This window comes from Cervus elaphus, chromosome 1 (genome assembly GCF_910594005.1).
Source record: "Cervus elaphus chromosome 1, mCerEla1.1, whole genome shotgun sequence".
Classification (NCBI taxonomy): Eukaryota; Metazoa; Chordata; class Mammalia; order Artiodactyla; family Cervidae; genus Cervus; species Cervus elaphus.
This window is the reverse complement of record NC_057815.1, coordinates 64,632,105-64,648,875: the sequence shown is the minus strand read 5'-3', so window position 1 is coordinate 64,648,875 and position 16,771 is coordinate 64,632,105. Positions and strand designations below refer to the sequence as shown.

Below are 16,771 nucleotides of genomic sequence, written 5' to 3'. Positions count from 1 at the left end.
GATAACAGGAGAGGGAGGAAGGCCCAATAGGTTTTGGAAGGTGAGTTCTGGGTGGAAAGAGGAATTATAGTTTCTGGTTCTGCAGGACATTCGATTCATAGGCATACCAATGCGAAAATCTTACTAGATAAATGGAGATACAGTCTTGTTGCAAAGGAAAGAAATGGGAAGCTTTGTAGCCCAAAAGTGTTACGTGAAGTAATGGGAAAAGATGTGCTTACACACCACACTCCGGGCTCCTTGCTTAATGTCATCAACTTTCTCTGCCTGGCTCTGTAGATGGTGCCCCTCAAGACCTGTCAGGTTCACCCTTCAGCCTCCAGCTCTGGAGAACAAAGCACTTGGTCCTGTCATAACAGCTTTTATGGTAAGAGGGGATTAAAAAAAAGATAGTTAAGGGAAGATTCCTTCTAATTAAGCCCATGGCCACAGGACTGTCTCCAAGGGTCGGAATAAAATGTGCAAGTTTAAGTAGCCCATGAGGTGGAAGTGGGATTGGGGAAGGAGTTTAACAAAGGTGAATCCATCTCATTTGCCATCTTGTTTACCAGATTTAGCCTTAAAGAACACTTGAATACTCCTTTCTAGGTTAACCCATCTTCATGGAGGAGACATTTGTCACCACTGAGCACACTGGAAAGAACCTTTGGACCTCAAAGTCTTTTCCAGAAGAGAAACACAGAAAATGTTGGTTCTAGAACAAGAATTAGAGGAAAAAACAAACAGCTTTCTCAGAGGATGGTTTTGAAAATATTTCATGGGTTTGAATATGTCCCTTTTGGTGTATTTGTATCTGTTAAGATAGGTCACACTATGGAAGACCTGCCTCTAAGAAATAGAAATGGAATCTAAACTGCTTGTTTCTAACAGCATACTAAATTCAAATACAAAATTATTCTCCTTTCTATATTATTTAGTCTGAGAATACACTTCAGATAGCTTTTGAGTATAGCTTAAGTGAAAAAGGAGGATGTTTAGGCCAAAAATATGGTAGATATCCATGGCTAAAGCAATATGCAGAGATTAGCTCACAAAATTTATTCAGTATGACTTTATTCAGGGAGAAGATTAAATGATCCAGGAAACAGAGGGGAATGGAGCTCCTCAGAAGAATGAGGTTTCTCTCGTGGCCTGAGAAACAGTGATGGGGCAACTCTTCTTTTCTAGCCCTTAGTTCTTGGTAGGGACTTTATAAGTGATAATCACAGGAATGAGTGCTTCTTCCTTGTAGGGTGGACCACTGCCTCGTGGAATCACTATGTTCTCCTGCAACACCAGCACTTCTGGTCATTCTACCTTCCTCCTCACTGGCTTCCCAGGTCTGGAAGCTTCTCACCATTGGGTTTCCATTCCCATCAATCTCATCTGTGTGGTTTCCATCCTGGGGAACAGTATCATCCTCTTCCTGATCAACACAGATCCAGCCTTACATGAACCCATGTACAGCTTCCTGTCCATGCTGGCAGCCTCTGATCTGGGCCTCTGTGCCTCCACCTTCCCCACCATGGTGCGGCTCTTCTGGCTGGGTGTTCGTGAGCTGCCCTTTGATCTCTGTGCGGCGCAGATGTTCTTCATCCACGCCTTCACCTATGTGGAATCTGGGGTGCTGCTGGCCATGGCCTTTGATCGCTTTGTTGCCATCCGGGACCCTCTGCACTATGCCTCCATTCTTACCCACTCAGCCATGGCCAAAGTGGGGGCTGCCATCCTGGTGAGGGCCGTCCTGCTCAATCTCCCAGGACCCATCCTCCTGCGGCGTCTGCTCTTTCCCCAGGTCAGCGTACTCTCTCACTGCTACTGTCTGCACTGTGACCTTGTGGGGCTGGCCTGCTCAGACACTCAGGTCAACAGCCTGGTCGGCCTGGTCTCCATCCTCCTCTCTTTGGGCTTTGACTCCTCCCTCATCATGCTCTCCTACGCCCTGATCCTACAGACCGTGCTGAGCATCGCCTCCCCTGGGGAACGATTAAAGGCACTCAACACCTGTGTCTCACACCTCTGCATTGTTCTCATCTTTTACTTGCCCAAACTGGGGCTGTCAGTTTTGCACCGAGTAGAGAAGCACAGCTACCCTGCTCTGGCAGTGCTCATGGCCAACCTGCACTTCTTGGTGCCACCCTTCATGAACCCCATTGTCTACTGCGTCAAGTCTAAGCAGATCCGTCAGGGCCTCTTAAAGCGCTTCCAGCAGAAAAGCGTTAATGTCTCTTAGAGCAGCAGAAGGATCTCGTGGTATGCAACCCCTGTGGGTCAACCTGGATCTTGGGGGAGGATTAGTGCTGTAGTTAATTTTTGAAGTTTCTGGATGGTTCAGATCTTACCACTGAGCCTTTTTGGGGGCACCATCAGCTTCTATAATTATAGTTTTGGGGGACTGAGATCATTGGAAAGCATATAGAAGTATCATCTTGATAATCCTCTTGTTGCTCTGATCAGAGTTGGAAGTATTTCAGACTCATGTATAACGTAACATCTCCTGGCCTGGGGGACTTAACCCCACCCACTGAGAGGATGTGTATTCATATCTGTTTGTATAGACACTTCTATTCATTTCCCCACCAGATTCCACCCTCCCCCCCAATTCACTTCAAACCTTTGGAAAAGCTATATTCCTATTGTATTGTTTATAATAAGGATATTATGTATAAGTATATTCTTTACCATCTGAGCCACCAGGGAAGCCTAAACTATATTCATCCGAATACTGATCTCCCACATTTAATATTAACCAACTCATATACCAAGAAACAGAGAAGGGGAGTGGTTGGTAGGAAATGCATAGGATAAACTGTACATGCTAAGTCCATCTATACCTATTTACACCTTAGGGAGTAGTAGTTTTCTCTTGGTTCTATTCATGTATGTCTCTGCTTTGAGCTAGAGAGAAAGTTTGGCACTGTTAAGCCCTAGAAGGCTGCTCACTGTCTGTTTAGATTTTATGATTAATTATTTGAAATAATGGTTAGATCCACTTTCTGAGCTTGCGTTAGAGCCCACATGAGAGAAGAGTCCAGATTTGGTGCTAGATTCCATGGTTTTAATTTTTAAGAAAACATTTCCATCCAGGATTTGCAAAATCTCTATATTGCTAAAACTGCTAGCCCCATTGGATATGATTTGTAGGGATGTAAGTATTAATTTCCACATTTATTCTGTTGTCACTCTTGGTAACTGCATGATAGGTGAGCCATTTCCAGACATGAGACAATGAAAGGAATTCCTGTAGCATTAACAGTGCCTATCTTTCAAATCTTAATTATTTTTTTCCTTCCTTCCTGAGGGTATTTTCTTCCTTCCTTCCTTTCTTTTATTGATTTATTTTTAAAAAACCCACTTAATTATTGAGGTATGATTGACATATAAAAAGTTGTGCATATTTAGTGTATACAACTTGAGTTTGGAGATAAGAGATCTGATCTGTACAGTATGGTGCCTATAGTTAACAATATTGTATTTTAAAAATTTTCTAAGAAGGTAGATCTTGTGTTCTTGGCAAATAAAAATGATAATAAAAAAGGCAAGAGGAAAGTTTTGGAGGTGATGGATATGCATATTCTTAGATTGTGGTGATAGTTTCACAGAGCCCTTAATTTTATTGGTGTCTTCACTTGATATTTTTATATGTGAAACCTATCAGTCTGATTGAACACTTGTATCATAAGAGGCTGGGTAGGTTTGTGGCAACGACCACTTTAGCCATTTGCCTTTATTTTTTTATTAAATTGAGGTATAGTTGATTTACAATGTTATGTTAATTTCTGATGTACAGCAGAGTGATTCAGTTATTTGCTGTTCAATCACTCAGTCATGTTTGACTCTTTGTGACTCCATGGACTGCAGCATGCCAGGCTTCCCTGTCTATCACCGACTCCCGGAGCTTGCTCAAACTCATGTTCATCGAGTTGGTGATGCCATCCAACCATCTCATCCTCTGTCGTCCCCTTCTCCTCCTGTCTTCAATCTTTCCCAGCATCAGGGTCTTTTCTAATGAGTCAGCTCTTCGCATTAGGTGGCCAAAGTCCAATACAGTATACTAACGCATATATATGGAATGTAGAAAGATGGTAACGATAACCCTATATGCAAGACAGAAAAAGAGTCACAGAAGTATAGAACAGACTTTTGGACTCTGTGGGAGAAGGCGAGGGTGGGGCGATCTGAGAGAATAACATTGAAACATGTATATTATCAATTGTGAAACAGATTGCCAGTCCAGGTTCGATGCATGAGACAAGTGCTCAGGGCTGGGGCACTAGGATGACCCAGAGGGATGGGATGGGGAGGGAGGTAGGAGGGGGGTTCAGGATGGGGAACACATGTAAATCCATGGCTGATTCATATCAATGTATGGCAAAAACCACTATAATATTGTAAAGTAATTAGCCTCCAGCTAATATAAATAAATGAAAAAAAAATGTAAAAAAAAATAAAGGAAATTACTTGAGTGGAAAAAAACAAAAGTATTGGAGCTTTAGCATCAGTCCTTCTAATGACTATTCAGGGTTGATTTCCTTTAGGATTGACTGATTTGATCTCCTTGCTGTCCAAGGGACTCTCAAGAGTCTTCTCCAGCACCGAAGTTTGAAGGCATCAATTCTTTGACACAGTCTTTTTTATTGTCCAGCTCTCACATCTGTACATGATTACTGGAAAAAACCACAGTTTGACTATATGGACCTTTGTTGGCAAAGTAATGTCTCTGCTCTTTCACATGCTGTCTAGGTTTGTCATAACTTTTCTCCAAGGAGCAAGCGTCTTTTAATTTCATGGCTGCAAGTCACTACCTGCGGTGATTTTGGAGCCCAAGAAAATTGTCTGTTACTGTTTCCTATGTTTCCCCATCTATTTGCCGTGAAGTGATGGGATCAGATGCCATGATCTTCATTTTTTGTATGTTGAGTTTTTCTTATTTTTTTGTATGTTGAGTTTTAAGTCAGCTTTTTCACTATCCTCTTTCATTTTCATGAAAATGAAAGTTGCTCAGTGGTGTCTGACTCTTTGCAACCTCATGGATTATACAGTCCATGGAATTCTCCTGGCCAGAATACTGGAGTGGGTAGCCCTTTCTTTCTCCAGGGGATCTTCCCAACCCAGGGATTGAGCCCAGGTGTCCTGCATTGCAGGTGGATTCTTTACCAGCTGAGCCACCTGTGGGTGGTCACTTTCATCAAGAGGCTCTTTAATTCTTCTTTGCTTTTTGCCATTATGATGGTGTTATCTGCATATCTGAGATTATTGATATTTCTTCTGGCAATCTTGATTCCCAGCTTGTGCTTCATCCAGTTGGGCATTTTGCATGATTACTCTGCATATAAGTTAAATAAACAGGGTGACAATATACAGACTTGACGTACTTCTTTCCCAATTTTGAGCCAGTCTGTTGTTGTTCCATGTCCTGTTCTAACTGTTGCTTCTTGAGCTGCATACAGGTTTCTCAAAAGGCAGGTAAGGTGGTCTGGCATTTCCATCTCTTGAAGAATTTTCCACAGTTTGTTGTGATTCATTTAGTTTAGTCACTCAGTCGTGTCCGACTCTGCGACCCCATGGACTGCAGCACGTCAGGCCTCCCTAACTGTCACCATCTCCTGGAGTTTACTCAGACTCATGTCCATTGAGTTGGTGATGCCATCCAACCATCTCATCCTCTGTTGTCCCCTTCTCCTCCTGCCTTCAATCTTTCCCAGCATTGGGGTCTTTTCAAATGAATCAGTTCTTTGCATCAGGTGGTGAAAGTATTGGCATTTCAGCTTCAGCATCAGTCCTTCCAATGAATATTCAAGGTTGATTTCCTTTAGGATGGACTGATTGGATCTCCTTGCAGTCCAAGGGACTCTCAAGAGTCTTCTCCAACACCACAGTTCAAAAGCATCAATTCTTTGGTGCTCAGCTTTCTTTATAATCCAACTCTCACATCCATATGTGGCTACTGGAAAAACCATAGCTTTGACTAGATGGACCTTTGTTGGCAAAGTAATGTCTCTGCTTTTTAATATGCTGTCTAGGTTGGTCATAGCTTTTCTTCCAAGGAGCAAGTGTCTTTTAATTTCATGGCTGCAGTTACCATCTGCAGTGACTTTGGAGTCCCCCAAAATAAAGTCTCTCACTGTTTCCATTGTTTCCCCATCTATATGCCATGAAGTGATGGGACTAGATGACATGATCTTAGTTTTCTGAATGTTGAGTTTTAAGCCAACTTTTTCAGTCTCCTCTTTTACTTTCACCAAGAAGCTCTTTAGATCTTCTTGATTTCTGCCATAAAGGGTGGTGTGAGCCATTAGTCAAAGGCTTTAGCATAGTCAATGAAGCAGATGTTTTTTTCTGGAATTCTCTTGCTTTATCTATGATCCAACTGATGTTGACAATTTGATTTCTGGTTCTTCTGCCTATTCTAAATCCAGCTTGTATATCTGAAGTTCTCAGTTCACATACTGTTGAAGCCTAGCTTGAAGGATGTTGAGCATTACTTTGCTAGTATGTGAAATGAGTGCAATTGTGCAGTAGTTTGAACATTATTTGGCATTGCCCTGCTTTGGGATTGGTTGTACATACATACCTTTTATTTCATATTCTTTTCCAGTGGAATTTATTACAAGATATTGAATATAGTATGCTGTATAGTAGGACCTTGTTGTTTATCTAGTTTGAAAATCATTCTTCATCCTCCAAATTTATCCCTCCACCCCATCTCCCTTTGGTAACCATATTTGTTTACTATGTCTTTGAGTCTCTTTCTATTTTATGAATAAATTCATTTGTATCACATTTTTACATTCAACATATAAGTTATATCATATGTTATTTTTCTTCATCTGAATTACTTCATTAGTATGATAATCTCTAGGTCCATTCATGTTGCTGTAAATGGCATTATTTTATTACTTTTAATAGCTAAAAAGTATTCCTCTGTGTGTGTGTGTATATACCACATCTTTATCCATTCATATGTTGATGGACATTTAGGTTGCTTTCATATCTTGGCTATTTTAAATAGTGCTGCAATAATCATTATGGTGCATGTATCTTTTTGAATTAGACTTCTTTCTGGGTATATGCCCATGGATGGAATTGTTGGATCATATGGCAACTGCATCTGTAGTTTTTTAAGAAACACTCATAACATTCTCTATTGTCGCTGCATCAATTTACATGCCACCAGCAGTGCAGGAGGGTTCCCTTTTCTCCATACCTTCTCCAGCATTTATTGTTTATAGATGTTTTGATGGTAGCCACTCTGACCCATATGAGGTTACACTTCATTGCATGATCTTGTTGGTGGGAGTACCCTAGACTGCAGGTTATTTCCTTTCAGGACTTGAATATATTTTGTCACTCACTGTCGCCTGCAGTGTTTCTGTAGAGAAATTAGTTGAACTAAGTCTTTTTCTCTTGCTGCCTTTAGAATCTTCTCTTTATCTTTCACTTTTGCCACTTTAATTATAATATATCTTGGTGTAGGTTTGTTTGAGTTCATTTTATTTGGGACCCTCTGTCCTTCCTGTACTTAAATATCTGTTTCATTCCTTAGTTTGGGGAATTTTTCAGCTATAATTTTTTCAGATACATTTTCAACCCTCCTTTTCTCTTTCTTCTCTTGGGATTCGTATTATGAGTATATTGTCTAAGTTTATATTGTGCCATAGAGCTCATATATTGCTTTCATTTGCTTTTCTGTCTGCTCTTCTTATTGGATGTTTCCATATTCTGTCTTTTGGATCCCTTACTCATTCTTCTGCATTATTTAGTTTGTTATTTATTGCTTTTAACTTGACTTTTTTCTTGGAAAATGAACCTTCTAATTGGCTCCTCTTTATAATTTCTAGTTCCTTGTCACAGTGATCCACATTTCTATCAAAAGTCTTTCTTAATTCCTTCAGTATTTTAATTATCTCCTTTTTGAACTCAGAATCTGGTAGCTTGGAGAGATCTGTTTCATTGTTCTTTCAGGAAATGTCACTTATTTTTTTTAGTTGGGAGTGGTTCCTTTTCTTCATTTTAGTTTTATTTCTCTGACTATGAATTTGGGAGAAACAATGATCTACTGTGGTCTTGAAGGGCTGTTTTTATATAAGAGTGTCCCTGTGTAGCCTGTTAGAGCCTGATACTTTTGTTACGAGGGCTGTTTTTAGTATGGTGGTCTGCCATATCTTTCCTCAGTGTGTGCTGGTCATTATCCTTTTGATAGGGATTCCAATTGGTGTGGTGACAAGAGACTGCTCTGGAGGTTGGGTGGGGCCTCCTCTTTGCTCTGTGGTTGTAACAGCCCTATGGGGGGCAGAGTTTGCTCCCGTTGTTGGAGGAGAAGCCCCCAGACCCATTTCTGAGCTGCAGTGTAATGCTGGCTGGACTGTAATACTTTTGCTGGGAGAGGAGCACCTAAGCACCCCTTCACAGGAGTTGTCCATCTGGAGGTGCTCTCTTTGGCGTCACCTGTTACCTGTTTTGTGGGCTCACAAGTACACTGTTGTTGGCATTACTCTCATACCTGCCTCAACCTGGTAGCACAATCAATTACCCTGGACATCCCTCAGGAGCTGTGCTCACAATGCCACTGGTGCATATCCGCCAGTGCACATCTGCTGAAGTCAGGCATTGGGACCTGACAGATTCATGCACTGGAGCTACAGAATCAGCCCAGACCCAGCCCTGTCTCTGCATGTGCGTGCCTGTAAAGCCTGCAGCTGCTCACGCCAGACCCACCCCAGTCTCAGGAGCCTCAGTGGTCTGCTTGGATGTCCTCTAGGCACTGAGCTCATAGAGACCCCTGTGGAATAAACCCGCCAAGCAACACAGCTGTGCAGGCACACACAACTTCAGGAGCGGACATCCCTGGGTCTCTGCACTGAAGTCCCAGTTTCAGCACCCGGCCGCTTTGTGCATCAGCAGATCTATGTCTCATCCTGGGGAGTGCAGTGAGGTGCCTACGACCATCTATGCTGATCTCTCTCTGTTCTGCCTGCCTCAAGCCAGTTGCCACACTCTCCTCTGAATCTCTAATGCACTCTTTTTATCCCAGCTGATCTAGCCAGTGAAGGCAGTTTCTAGGAGACATTCTCTTCCACAGCTCCCTCCCAGAGGTGCAGGTCCTTTCCCCATTTCTTTTTCTTTCTTTTGTTCTGCTTGTTATGATCCTTCCTGCAGCTTCAGTTGTATGAGATCGGCTGGTGTTCAGTAGGTATTCTGTGAGAATTGTTCCATGTGTAGATGTATTTTTGATGTATCTATGGGAAGAGGTGAGCTCTATGTTCTCTTCATCACTTTCATCTGTCTCCCCTATACACACTTTTATTTCATCAATTTCTTTTTTTCTTTACAGTCTTTTCCTCTTCTGACTTTGTACCCTGGGTGGCTCAGGGTCTGTATACCAATCTTACGGCTTTGCAAGCTATCTTCATTCTTGGAAAAACTCAATGGAAGTTGTTATAACCCAGTTCACAAGGACATTCTTCTGGTTCCAGCCACCAAGATATCTAGTGTCTTCTGACATGAGACGGCTGAGGCAGTCATCTTACAGTCATTCCTTGCTTCAAAGTATATATTAGTGTCAGTCACTTGTTTAAGCCCATCTAATCACTCATTTCACGGAGAAGGCAATGGCAACCCACTCTAGTACTCTTGTCTGGAAAATCCCATGGACGGAGGAACCTGGTAGGCTGCAGTCCATGGGGTCACTAAGAGTCCAACATGACTGAGCGGCTTCACTTTCACTTTTCACTTTCATGCATTGGAAAAGGTAATGGCAACCCACTCCAGTGTTCTTGCCTGGAGAATCCCAGGGAGGGGGGAGCCTGGTGGGCTGTCGTCTATGGGGTCGCACAGAGTCAGACACGACTGAAGCGACTTAGCAGCAGCAATCACTGATTTAAATAAGATACGATGTTAGCCCCTGGCCTATTGGATTTACAAAAAAGAGAAAAGTGGTGTAGTGAGAAAGTCTTGGATTCCTAATATTGCTGGGAGAATGCTTAAAAAGTGGGTGTCAGAAAGGATAAAGGAACCAAAAGGGCCAGAAAACTGACCCTCAGATGAAGGAAAGTGGTGGGCCTGAGAAGATGAGACAATGGAGCAGTACATGTGATGAGGGATCAGTTGGAGAAGAAGAAAGGGGAGAGCGCAATGATCCTGGCCACTAAAAGAGAAGTGCAGACTAAACCCAGAGTAAACAGAAGAATGGAAATAAAAAAGAGCAAAAATCAATGAAAGAAAAAGCAAACAATAAAGAAAAATCAACAAATCTACAAATTGGTTCTAAAAATTAATAAAATTGATACATTTCTCTCCCTTCCCCCTGACCCCCACTGGCATGATAGAACAGGGCAAACTCACACAAAAACCTATATCAGAAATAAAAGAAGTGACAGGTACAGAACTGAGAGAATAAGAGGAAGTTATAAACAATTTTGTAATATATTAGTATATTATATTGACAATTATATTATTTTGGTAATTTAGGGAAAATTGGAGAGCTTGTGAAAATAGAAAATCTGAATATACCTATATTTATGAAAAATTGAATGTAAAATAACAAAACAAAAAAAGAAATGTCAGATCCAGATATTTCCTGTAGAAGTCTATCAAATATTTTAGGAATAAATAAAATAAATATTACATTTTCCAAAAATAAAGCAGTAAGGAATACTTTCTAATATGTTTATGAGGCAAGCAAAACCCTGATATAAAAACCTGATAAGGAAATTTTAAGAAAGAAAATTATAAGATAAATATCTATTATGAACATTGATACTATATTCTTATCAAAATATTAGCTCTAGTAATATACAAATATGATAATACATCATGATCAAGTGTTGTGTATTCTAGGAATGCAAGGCAGTTTGACATTTAAAGAGAAGTCAATATAGTATACCCCATTAACAGAATGAAGGGGAAAAACAAAATGATTACCTAATTATATAAAGAAAAGTTAATTTACTAAACTCAGTACCATTTGGATAAAAACTTTCAACAATTGGTAAAGGGTACACTATAAAAAGCCTATAGTTAACATGATACTTAATGATGAAAGATTGAATGCTTCCTGAGATTAGAGACAAGGCAAGGATGCTTGCCTTACTAATTCTATTGAACATTATGTTGGAGGTTCTAATCAGGACATTAAGATCAGAGAAAGAAATAAGATTCATATAATCAAAACCATAGCAATAATCTTTACAGAAATTAAAACATGGATTCTAAAATATAGGAATGCAAAGGACATAGAATAATAAGAACCAGTGCCGAAGTACAGTGTTGAATGACCTACACTACTTCATTTTGAGACTCATTATAAAGTTATCATTAATAAAGCAATATAGTATTGATGGAGAAGGAAATGGCAACCCACTCCAGTATTCTTGCCTGGAGAATCCTGTGGACAGAGGAGCTTGGTGGGCTGCTGTCCATGGGGTCACACAGAGTCGGACACGACTGAAGCGACTTAGCATGCATGCATGCATAGTATTGATGCACTTGATATATTTGATTCCATAAAAAAAATTACGGAGGTCTTTACTTACTTGGTGTGGATTGGAACTACAGAGCTATAACTCTAGAGTTGCAGTTTTATAGAGCAAACACTAACCATGCTGGAACTATCTTTCAAGAAAGGATTCTAGAAAGCTGTAACTAAAACTCTGAAAAAGGAAGGGAAAAAGCATTAGAGATGCTGAAAGAGGGCTATTTGATTTACATCTACAAAGTGCTGAAACAAGTCATCCATACAACAGTATCTCATTGAAAGCCATGAGCATCATGAACTCTTTTGTCACTGATATCTTTGACAGTATCACAGGGAGGCATTGCGCTTGGCCTATTACAATAAGGGTTCAATAATTACTTCTAGGGAGATCCAGATGGCCATGTGCCCACTGCTGCCTGGGGAGCTGGCCAAGAACACCATATTCAAGGGCACCAAGGCCATCAACAAGTCCACTAGCTCCAACTAAATATCTTTCTACTTAACCCGAATGCTCTTTTCAGGACCTTAAAAAAATAATTAAAAAAAATCTAGAAATACATTCACATATAAAGAGCTGCCTGATTTTTGATAAAGTTGCCTAGGAAATTCAATTTGCAAAAAATGCCTTTTAGACAAATAATGCTGGAATAGCGGGATATCCATATATGAAAAAATAAATCTTGACTTCTACTTCACATCATACACAATTACTATTTGTGTTGGAAGACAAACATAAAATTAAAAGCTAAATCTATAAAACAGAGAATAAAAATTGATTGTTTTGACTTTATCACAACTAAAATTTTTTTTCATTAAAACAGACCAGTAAGAAAATCGAATGGCAAGACACAAAATTGGAAAAAATATTTTCACCGTGTATGTAAGACAACTTGTATTCAGAGTACATAAATAGCTAGTACAAATCAATAACAAAGCAAAAAATTTGATTAAAATGGACAAAAGATTTTAACAAACATGTCACAGAAGGTGTATGCATGAACAGTAAATGCACAAAAAGTTGCTCAACATCATTAGGCATCAGAAAAATGCAAATTAAAACCACAACTTTCTACCATATGTGTATTAGAATGGATAAAATTTAAAAAAAGAATGACAGTATCAAGAGTTGACTAGGATGTGGAGCAAATAGGAACTGTCACACATGGCTAGTGAGAGTGTAAAATGATATGATTACTTTGGAAAACCATTTGGCGGGTTTTATTAACCATACACTAACCTTTATTTTTATTGACATATAGTATATTATATTAACTTCAGGTGTACAATGTAGTAATTCAGTATTTTCATAGACTATACTCCATTGAAAGTTATTACAAAATAATCACTATATCTCCTTGTGCTGTATACTGTATCCTTGTTGCTTATTTATTTTGTACATCACATTGAAAGTTATTACAAAATAATTACTATATCTCCTTGTGCTGTATAATATATCCTTGTTGCTTATTTATTTTGTACATCATAGTTTGTATCTCTTAATTCCAAACTGTTATTTTGCCCCTCCCATATAACCTAGAATTTCCTCTCCTAGGTGAAGAAATGTTCATAGCAGCTTTATTCATCATAGCCAAAAATAGGATATAACCCAATATCTAAAAACAAATAGCTAAACTTTGGTATATTCAGACAATGAAATGCTTCTTAACAGTAAAAAAGTATTCACAAAAACACAAATGAATCTCAAACACATAATGCTGAGCCAAGAGTACATACTGTGTCAGTTTAATCCAAGGTAATAAAAATCAAACAGTTGTCTGAATGCGAGAGCAGGCGTATGGCTTGGAAGGAGCACAAAGGAACTTTCTGGGGTTATGAAAATATTCTGTATCTCATTTAAGGTGATGGTTATCCTGATAGTTATCCATTTGTCAGAAATCATCAGACTATACACTTAATATGTGTACTTCATTTAGGTAAATTATACCTCATCAAAAAAAAAAAATGGTTTGGGAAAAATAAATCTAACCATAACCAGTGTAGTCCCAAATAGGATGGAGTTGATTCTCTTGACTTCCCTCGTAGTTTGAATGAAATATTCTGGAGATTAGATTTTATTGGTCAGTTTGAGGTCTCTGAATTGGCAAATTAAAACTATCAATTTCATGTGTGCTGAGCCCTGGAGTGAAGGACGGATTATGGTAACATGAAAGTCACTGGGAGTATAGAGGGGGATTTTGCTGAGGTCTCATAATAAAGTTGTCAGAGATTTTATCTTCCTGAATCACCATTACATCTCAAAGCCTCTGGAATAGTGTTTGGCATGTTGCATGTTCTCAGAAATGTCAGTGATTTAGAGAAAGAATTATCCCCTCACTCCTAGATTAAGCCTTATTAGATTCTTGGTCATTGGGCCTAGATTTATAAGAACTCACCTGGTGAAGAGTAAAGAGCAAGGGATTTGGAATTAGAAAGATCTGGGTTTGATTTCTGGCTCTAATATTTACTTGCTTCTTGGATAAGTTACTGCCTTCCTAACCTTCCACCTCTGTCTCCATAGTGTCTTTGGTTATTCACATGTTCCCATCAGATGGTTCTGAGACTACAGTAAGTTGATGCACATCCTCTTGGTGCACTGCAGTGTTGAGCTAATCTGTTGCTGCTTCTGGATATAGTTCTGGGGACGTAGGTCACCCTGAACCTGCTAGAGAAGCTTTCCTATGTAAATTCTTTCCTAGCTTATTAATATGCTTTACCGGGGCATACTATCAATCTGCCTGCTGATTCTGAGCAGGGAGGCAGACCCAGAGCCCCTGAGAACTTTGGACCCTAAGGGGCCTTCTAGTTGCAGCCATCACTATCATTTTTGTAAACCTGCTCAGGAGGTCCCATTGGATTGCCTCTCCAAACAAGACGCGTGATCTCCTTAAACATTTGCGATTTAGTGATAGCTCCATGGGGTTACTCCCAGGGAACAGAAAGAAAGACTAAGGATGTTCAGACTTGACATTATCCAACCTGAGACTTTGTTCCCACATCTTATATCTGACAGGGCCTTTCCTATCCATGCAGAGATGAGTTGGGCCCAGAGAACTCATTCCCCCTGATTAAGTTAGGTGTCCTTACTTAGTACCCACAGTCCCTCTGGGTAATAATCATAATTATATTAGTGTTATTTGGATTAGCTGTTCTCGCCTCACAGGTATGTTTCCTCTAATAGAGAGCAGTCATCGTGAGGGGACTTTTGACCTAATCAAGGCCATACCCCTAGATTTTAGCAAGATATTTGGCTCATAGCATGTTCAGTGAAAAAATAAAAGCTCTCATCTTTCAGAGAACCTTCCTAGATTGGCAGTAATATTGTTACTTAGTCCTCTGTTCAATGGACGGTTTGCCCTTGATTCTTATTTGCTGTTGTTGTTGTCCCTTTGGCCCACTGCTGACTGCTCTGCCTCTGTGTCTTTCTGCCCCTCTAAATTCTGTGTGTTTCTCCCATCAGATTTAGTGCTCACTGAGGGAGGTATCCACATATCCCCATCAGAGTAGGAACACCTGACTATGGATGAAGGTTATTTCCCCTTGTCAGACCTCTAGTCACATCTTTCTCACTTTATCAAGGTCTTCTGGAAGGCAGGAACCATGTCAGAACAGCAGAGTGGGATTCCCTGGGAGGCCGTCTTCTGCTTGGTAACCATGTTTCCCATTGCACAGAGGCTCCCAGGGCATTGTAACCACAACCACATCACAAGTGGGAAACACCTGATGGTTCTTCTCCCATCCCGCCTGTGCTGTGCCTCCTTATCAAAGGAAGGATACCTTTGATTGTAAGTTTCTGTCTCTCCATCATGCTGGGAACCACTGATCTCTTAAGACATTGCCCAAAGGCTAAGAGAAGAATAGGATAGGGTCTCCGGGTGGGGTTGAAGACTTTATGACTGGACAACACTCCGCTTCAGCAGTCGGAGGGCCCCATCCCGGATCTGCTTGGTCTTCATGCCATAGATGAGGGGATTGAGCATGGGTGGCATGACAAGGTAGAGGTCAGCCAAGAGGATGTGGATGTGCCGGGGCACATGCTGGCCAAAGCGCTGAGTGTAGAACGAGAAGAGTCCCGGTGTATAGAACAGAAGGATGACGCCCAGGTGGGAGCCACAAGTGCCAAAGGTCTTAGCCCTTGCCTCCTTGGAGGCGAGGCCTAGCACAGCCCGGAGGATGAGTGCATAGGATATAGCAATGCAGATGGAGTCAGTACCCACCACCAATGTGGCAGCGGTGATGCCATAGATGTTGTTTGGCTGTGTGCCCCCACATGCCAGCTTCACCACAGCCATGTGCTCACAGTAGGAGTGGGCCACCACTCGGCCACAGTAGCTCAGTCTTGCCAGTAAGCAGGTGAGTGGGGTCATGAGTCCCAAGCCACGAAACACAGCAGCAGCCCCCAACTTGCCCACAGCCTCTAGCGGCAGCAGTGACCCATAATGCAGGGGCCGGCAGATGGCCAAGTAGCGGTCAAAGGCCATTGCTAGCAAGATGCCAGATTCTACAGCTGAGAAGCCATGGATGAAGAACATCTGGGTGGCACAGGCTCCAAAGGCAATCTCAGCAGCATTTGCCCAAAAGAGTGCAAGGAGCTTGGGCACAGTGGAGGTGCAGAGCACCAGATCGATGATGGACAGCATGCATAGGAACAGGTACATGGGCTGGTGCAGCTCAGGCTCCGAGTACACCACCAACAGCACTGCCGTGTTGCCGAGTACTGCCAGGGTGTACATGGAGCAGAATGGAAATGCAATCCAAAAGTGGGAGGCCTCCAGGCCAGGAATTCCCATGAGCAGGAAGGAGGTTGGATTCTGCTGGCTGTGGTTTGTGAATTTCATGGCTAAGTCAAGGTAGGGTGGGTAGAGAAATTATTGTCTTGATCTGAACTCTAGGAAGTGCTGAGAGATGAAGCATTTGGGATGCATCCTTATGCTATGACTGAAACAGAAATGGCAGCAGGAAATATTTGAGTTAGATATCATGAAAAATATCCAGTGTGAGAAGATTATAGAGTGCTGGGAAATGATGCAAGGCAAGAGGTGAAGTTATCATGATCAGGATTCATTCAAAGGAGCCCTTTCCTCTTATGTCTGATTTGATAATGTCTATCTTAGAGGGTGAAGGGTGAGTGGAATGGGTGTAGAACCCTCTTCATGGTGAAGATGAGCAGCTAGAAACTCTTATAGTTTCTTTCTTTTCCTGCCTGTGAATCATCTTCTGCCTATACTCTGCCTATATCCACCTACTTACTCTGAGTCATCTGCCTGGGTGACAATATATATATAAGGGTAATGTCATGGTCAAATGAATCAGATGTGG

General features: G+C 41.0%; 2 protein-coding genes across 2 annotated transcripts; one reads left to right on the top strand and one right to left on the bottom strand.

The window, feature by feature from the left end:
* Positions 1-1,258: 1,258 nt before the first annotated feature.
* LOC122705170 (olfactory receptor 51G2-like) lies at positions 1,259-2,212 on the top strand. Its single transcript, XM_043920432.1, has one exon. The coding sequence runs from the start codon at positions 1,259-1,261 to the stop codon at positions 2,210-2,212; it is 954 nt and encodes a 317-aa protein (XP_043776367.1).
* A 13,130-nt stretch (positions 2,213-15,342) lies between these two features.
* On the bottom strand, positions 15,343-16,290 carry LOC122704350 (putative olfactory receptor 52P1). The gene has a single exon (XM_043918959.1). It carries the CDS (start codon positions 16,288-16,290, stop codon positions 15,343-15,345), a length of 948 nt encoding a protein of 315 aa, XP_043774894.1.
* Positions 16,291-16,771: the final 481 nt, after the last annotated feature.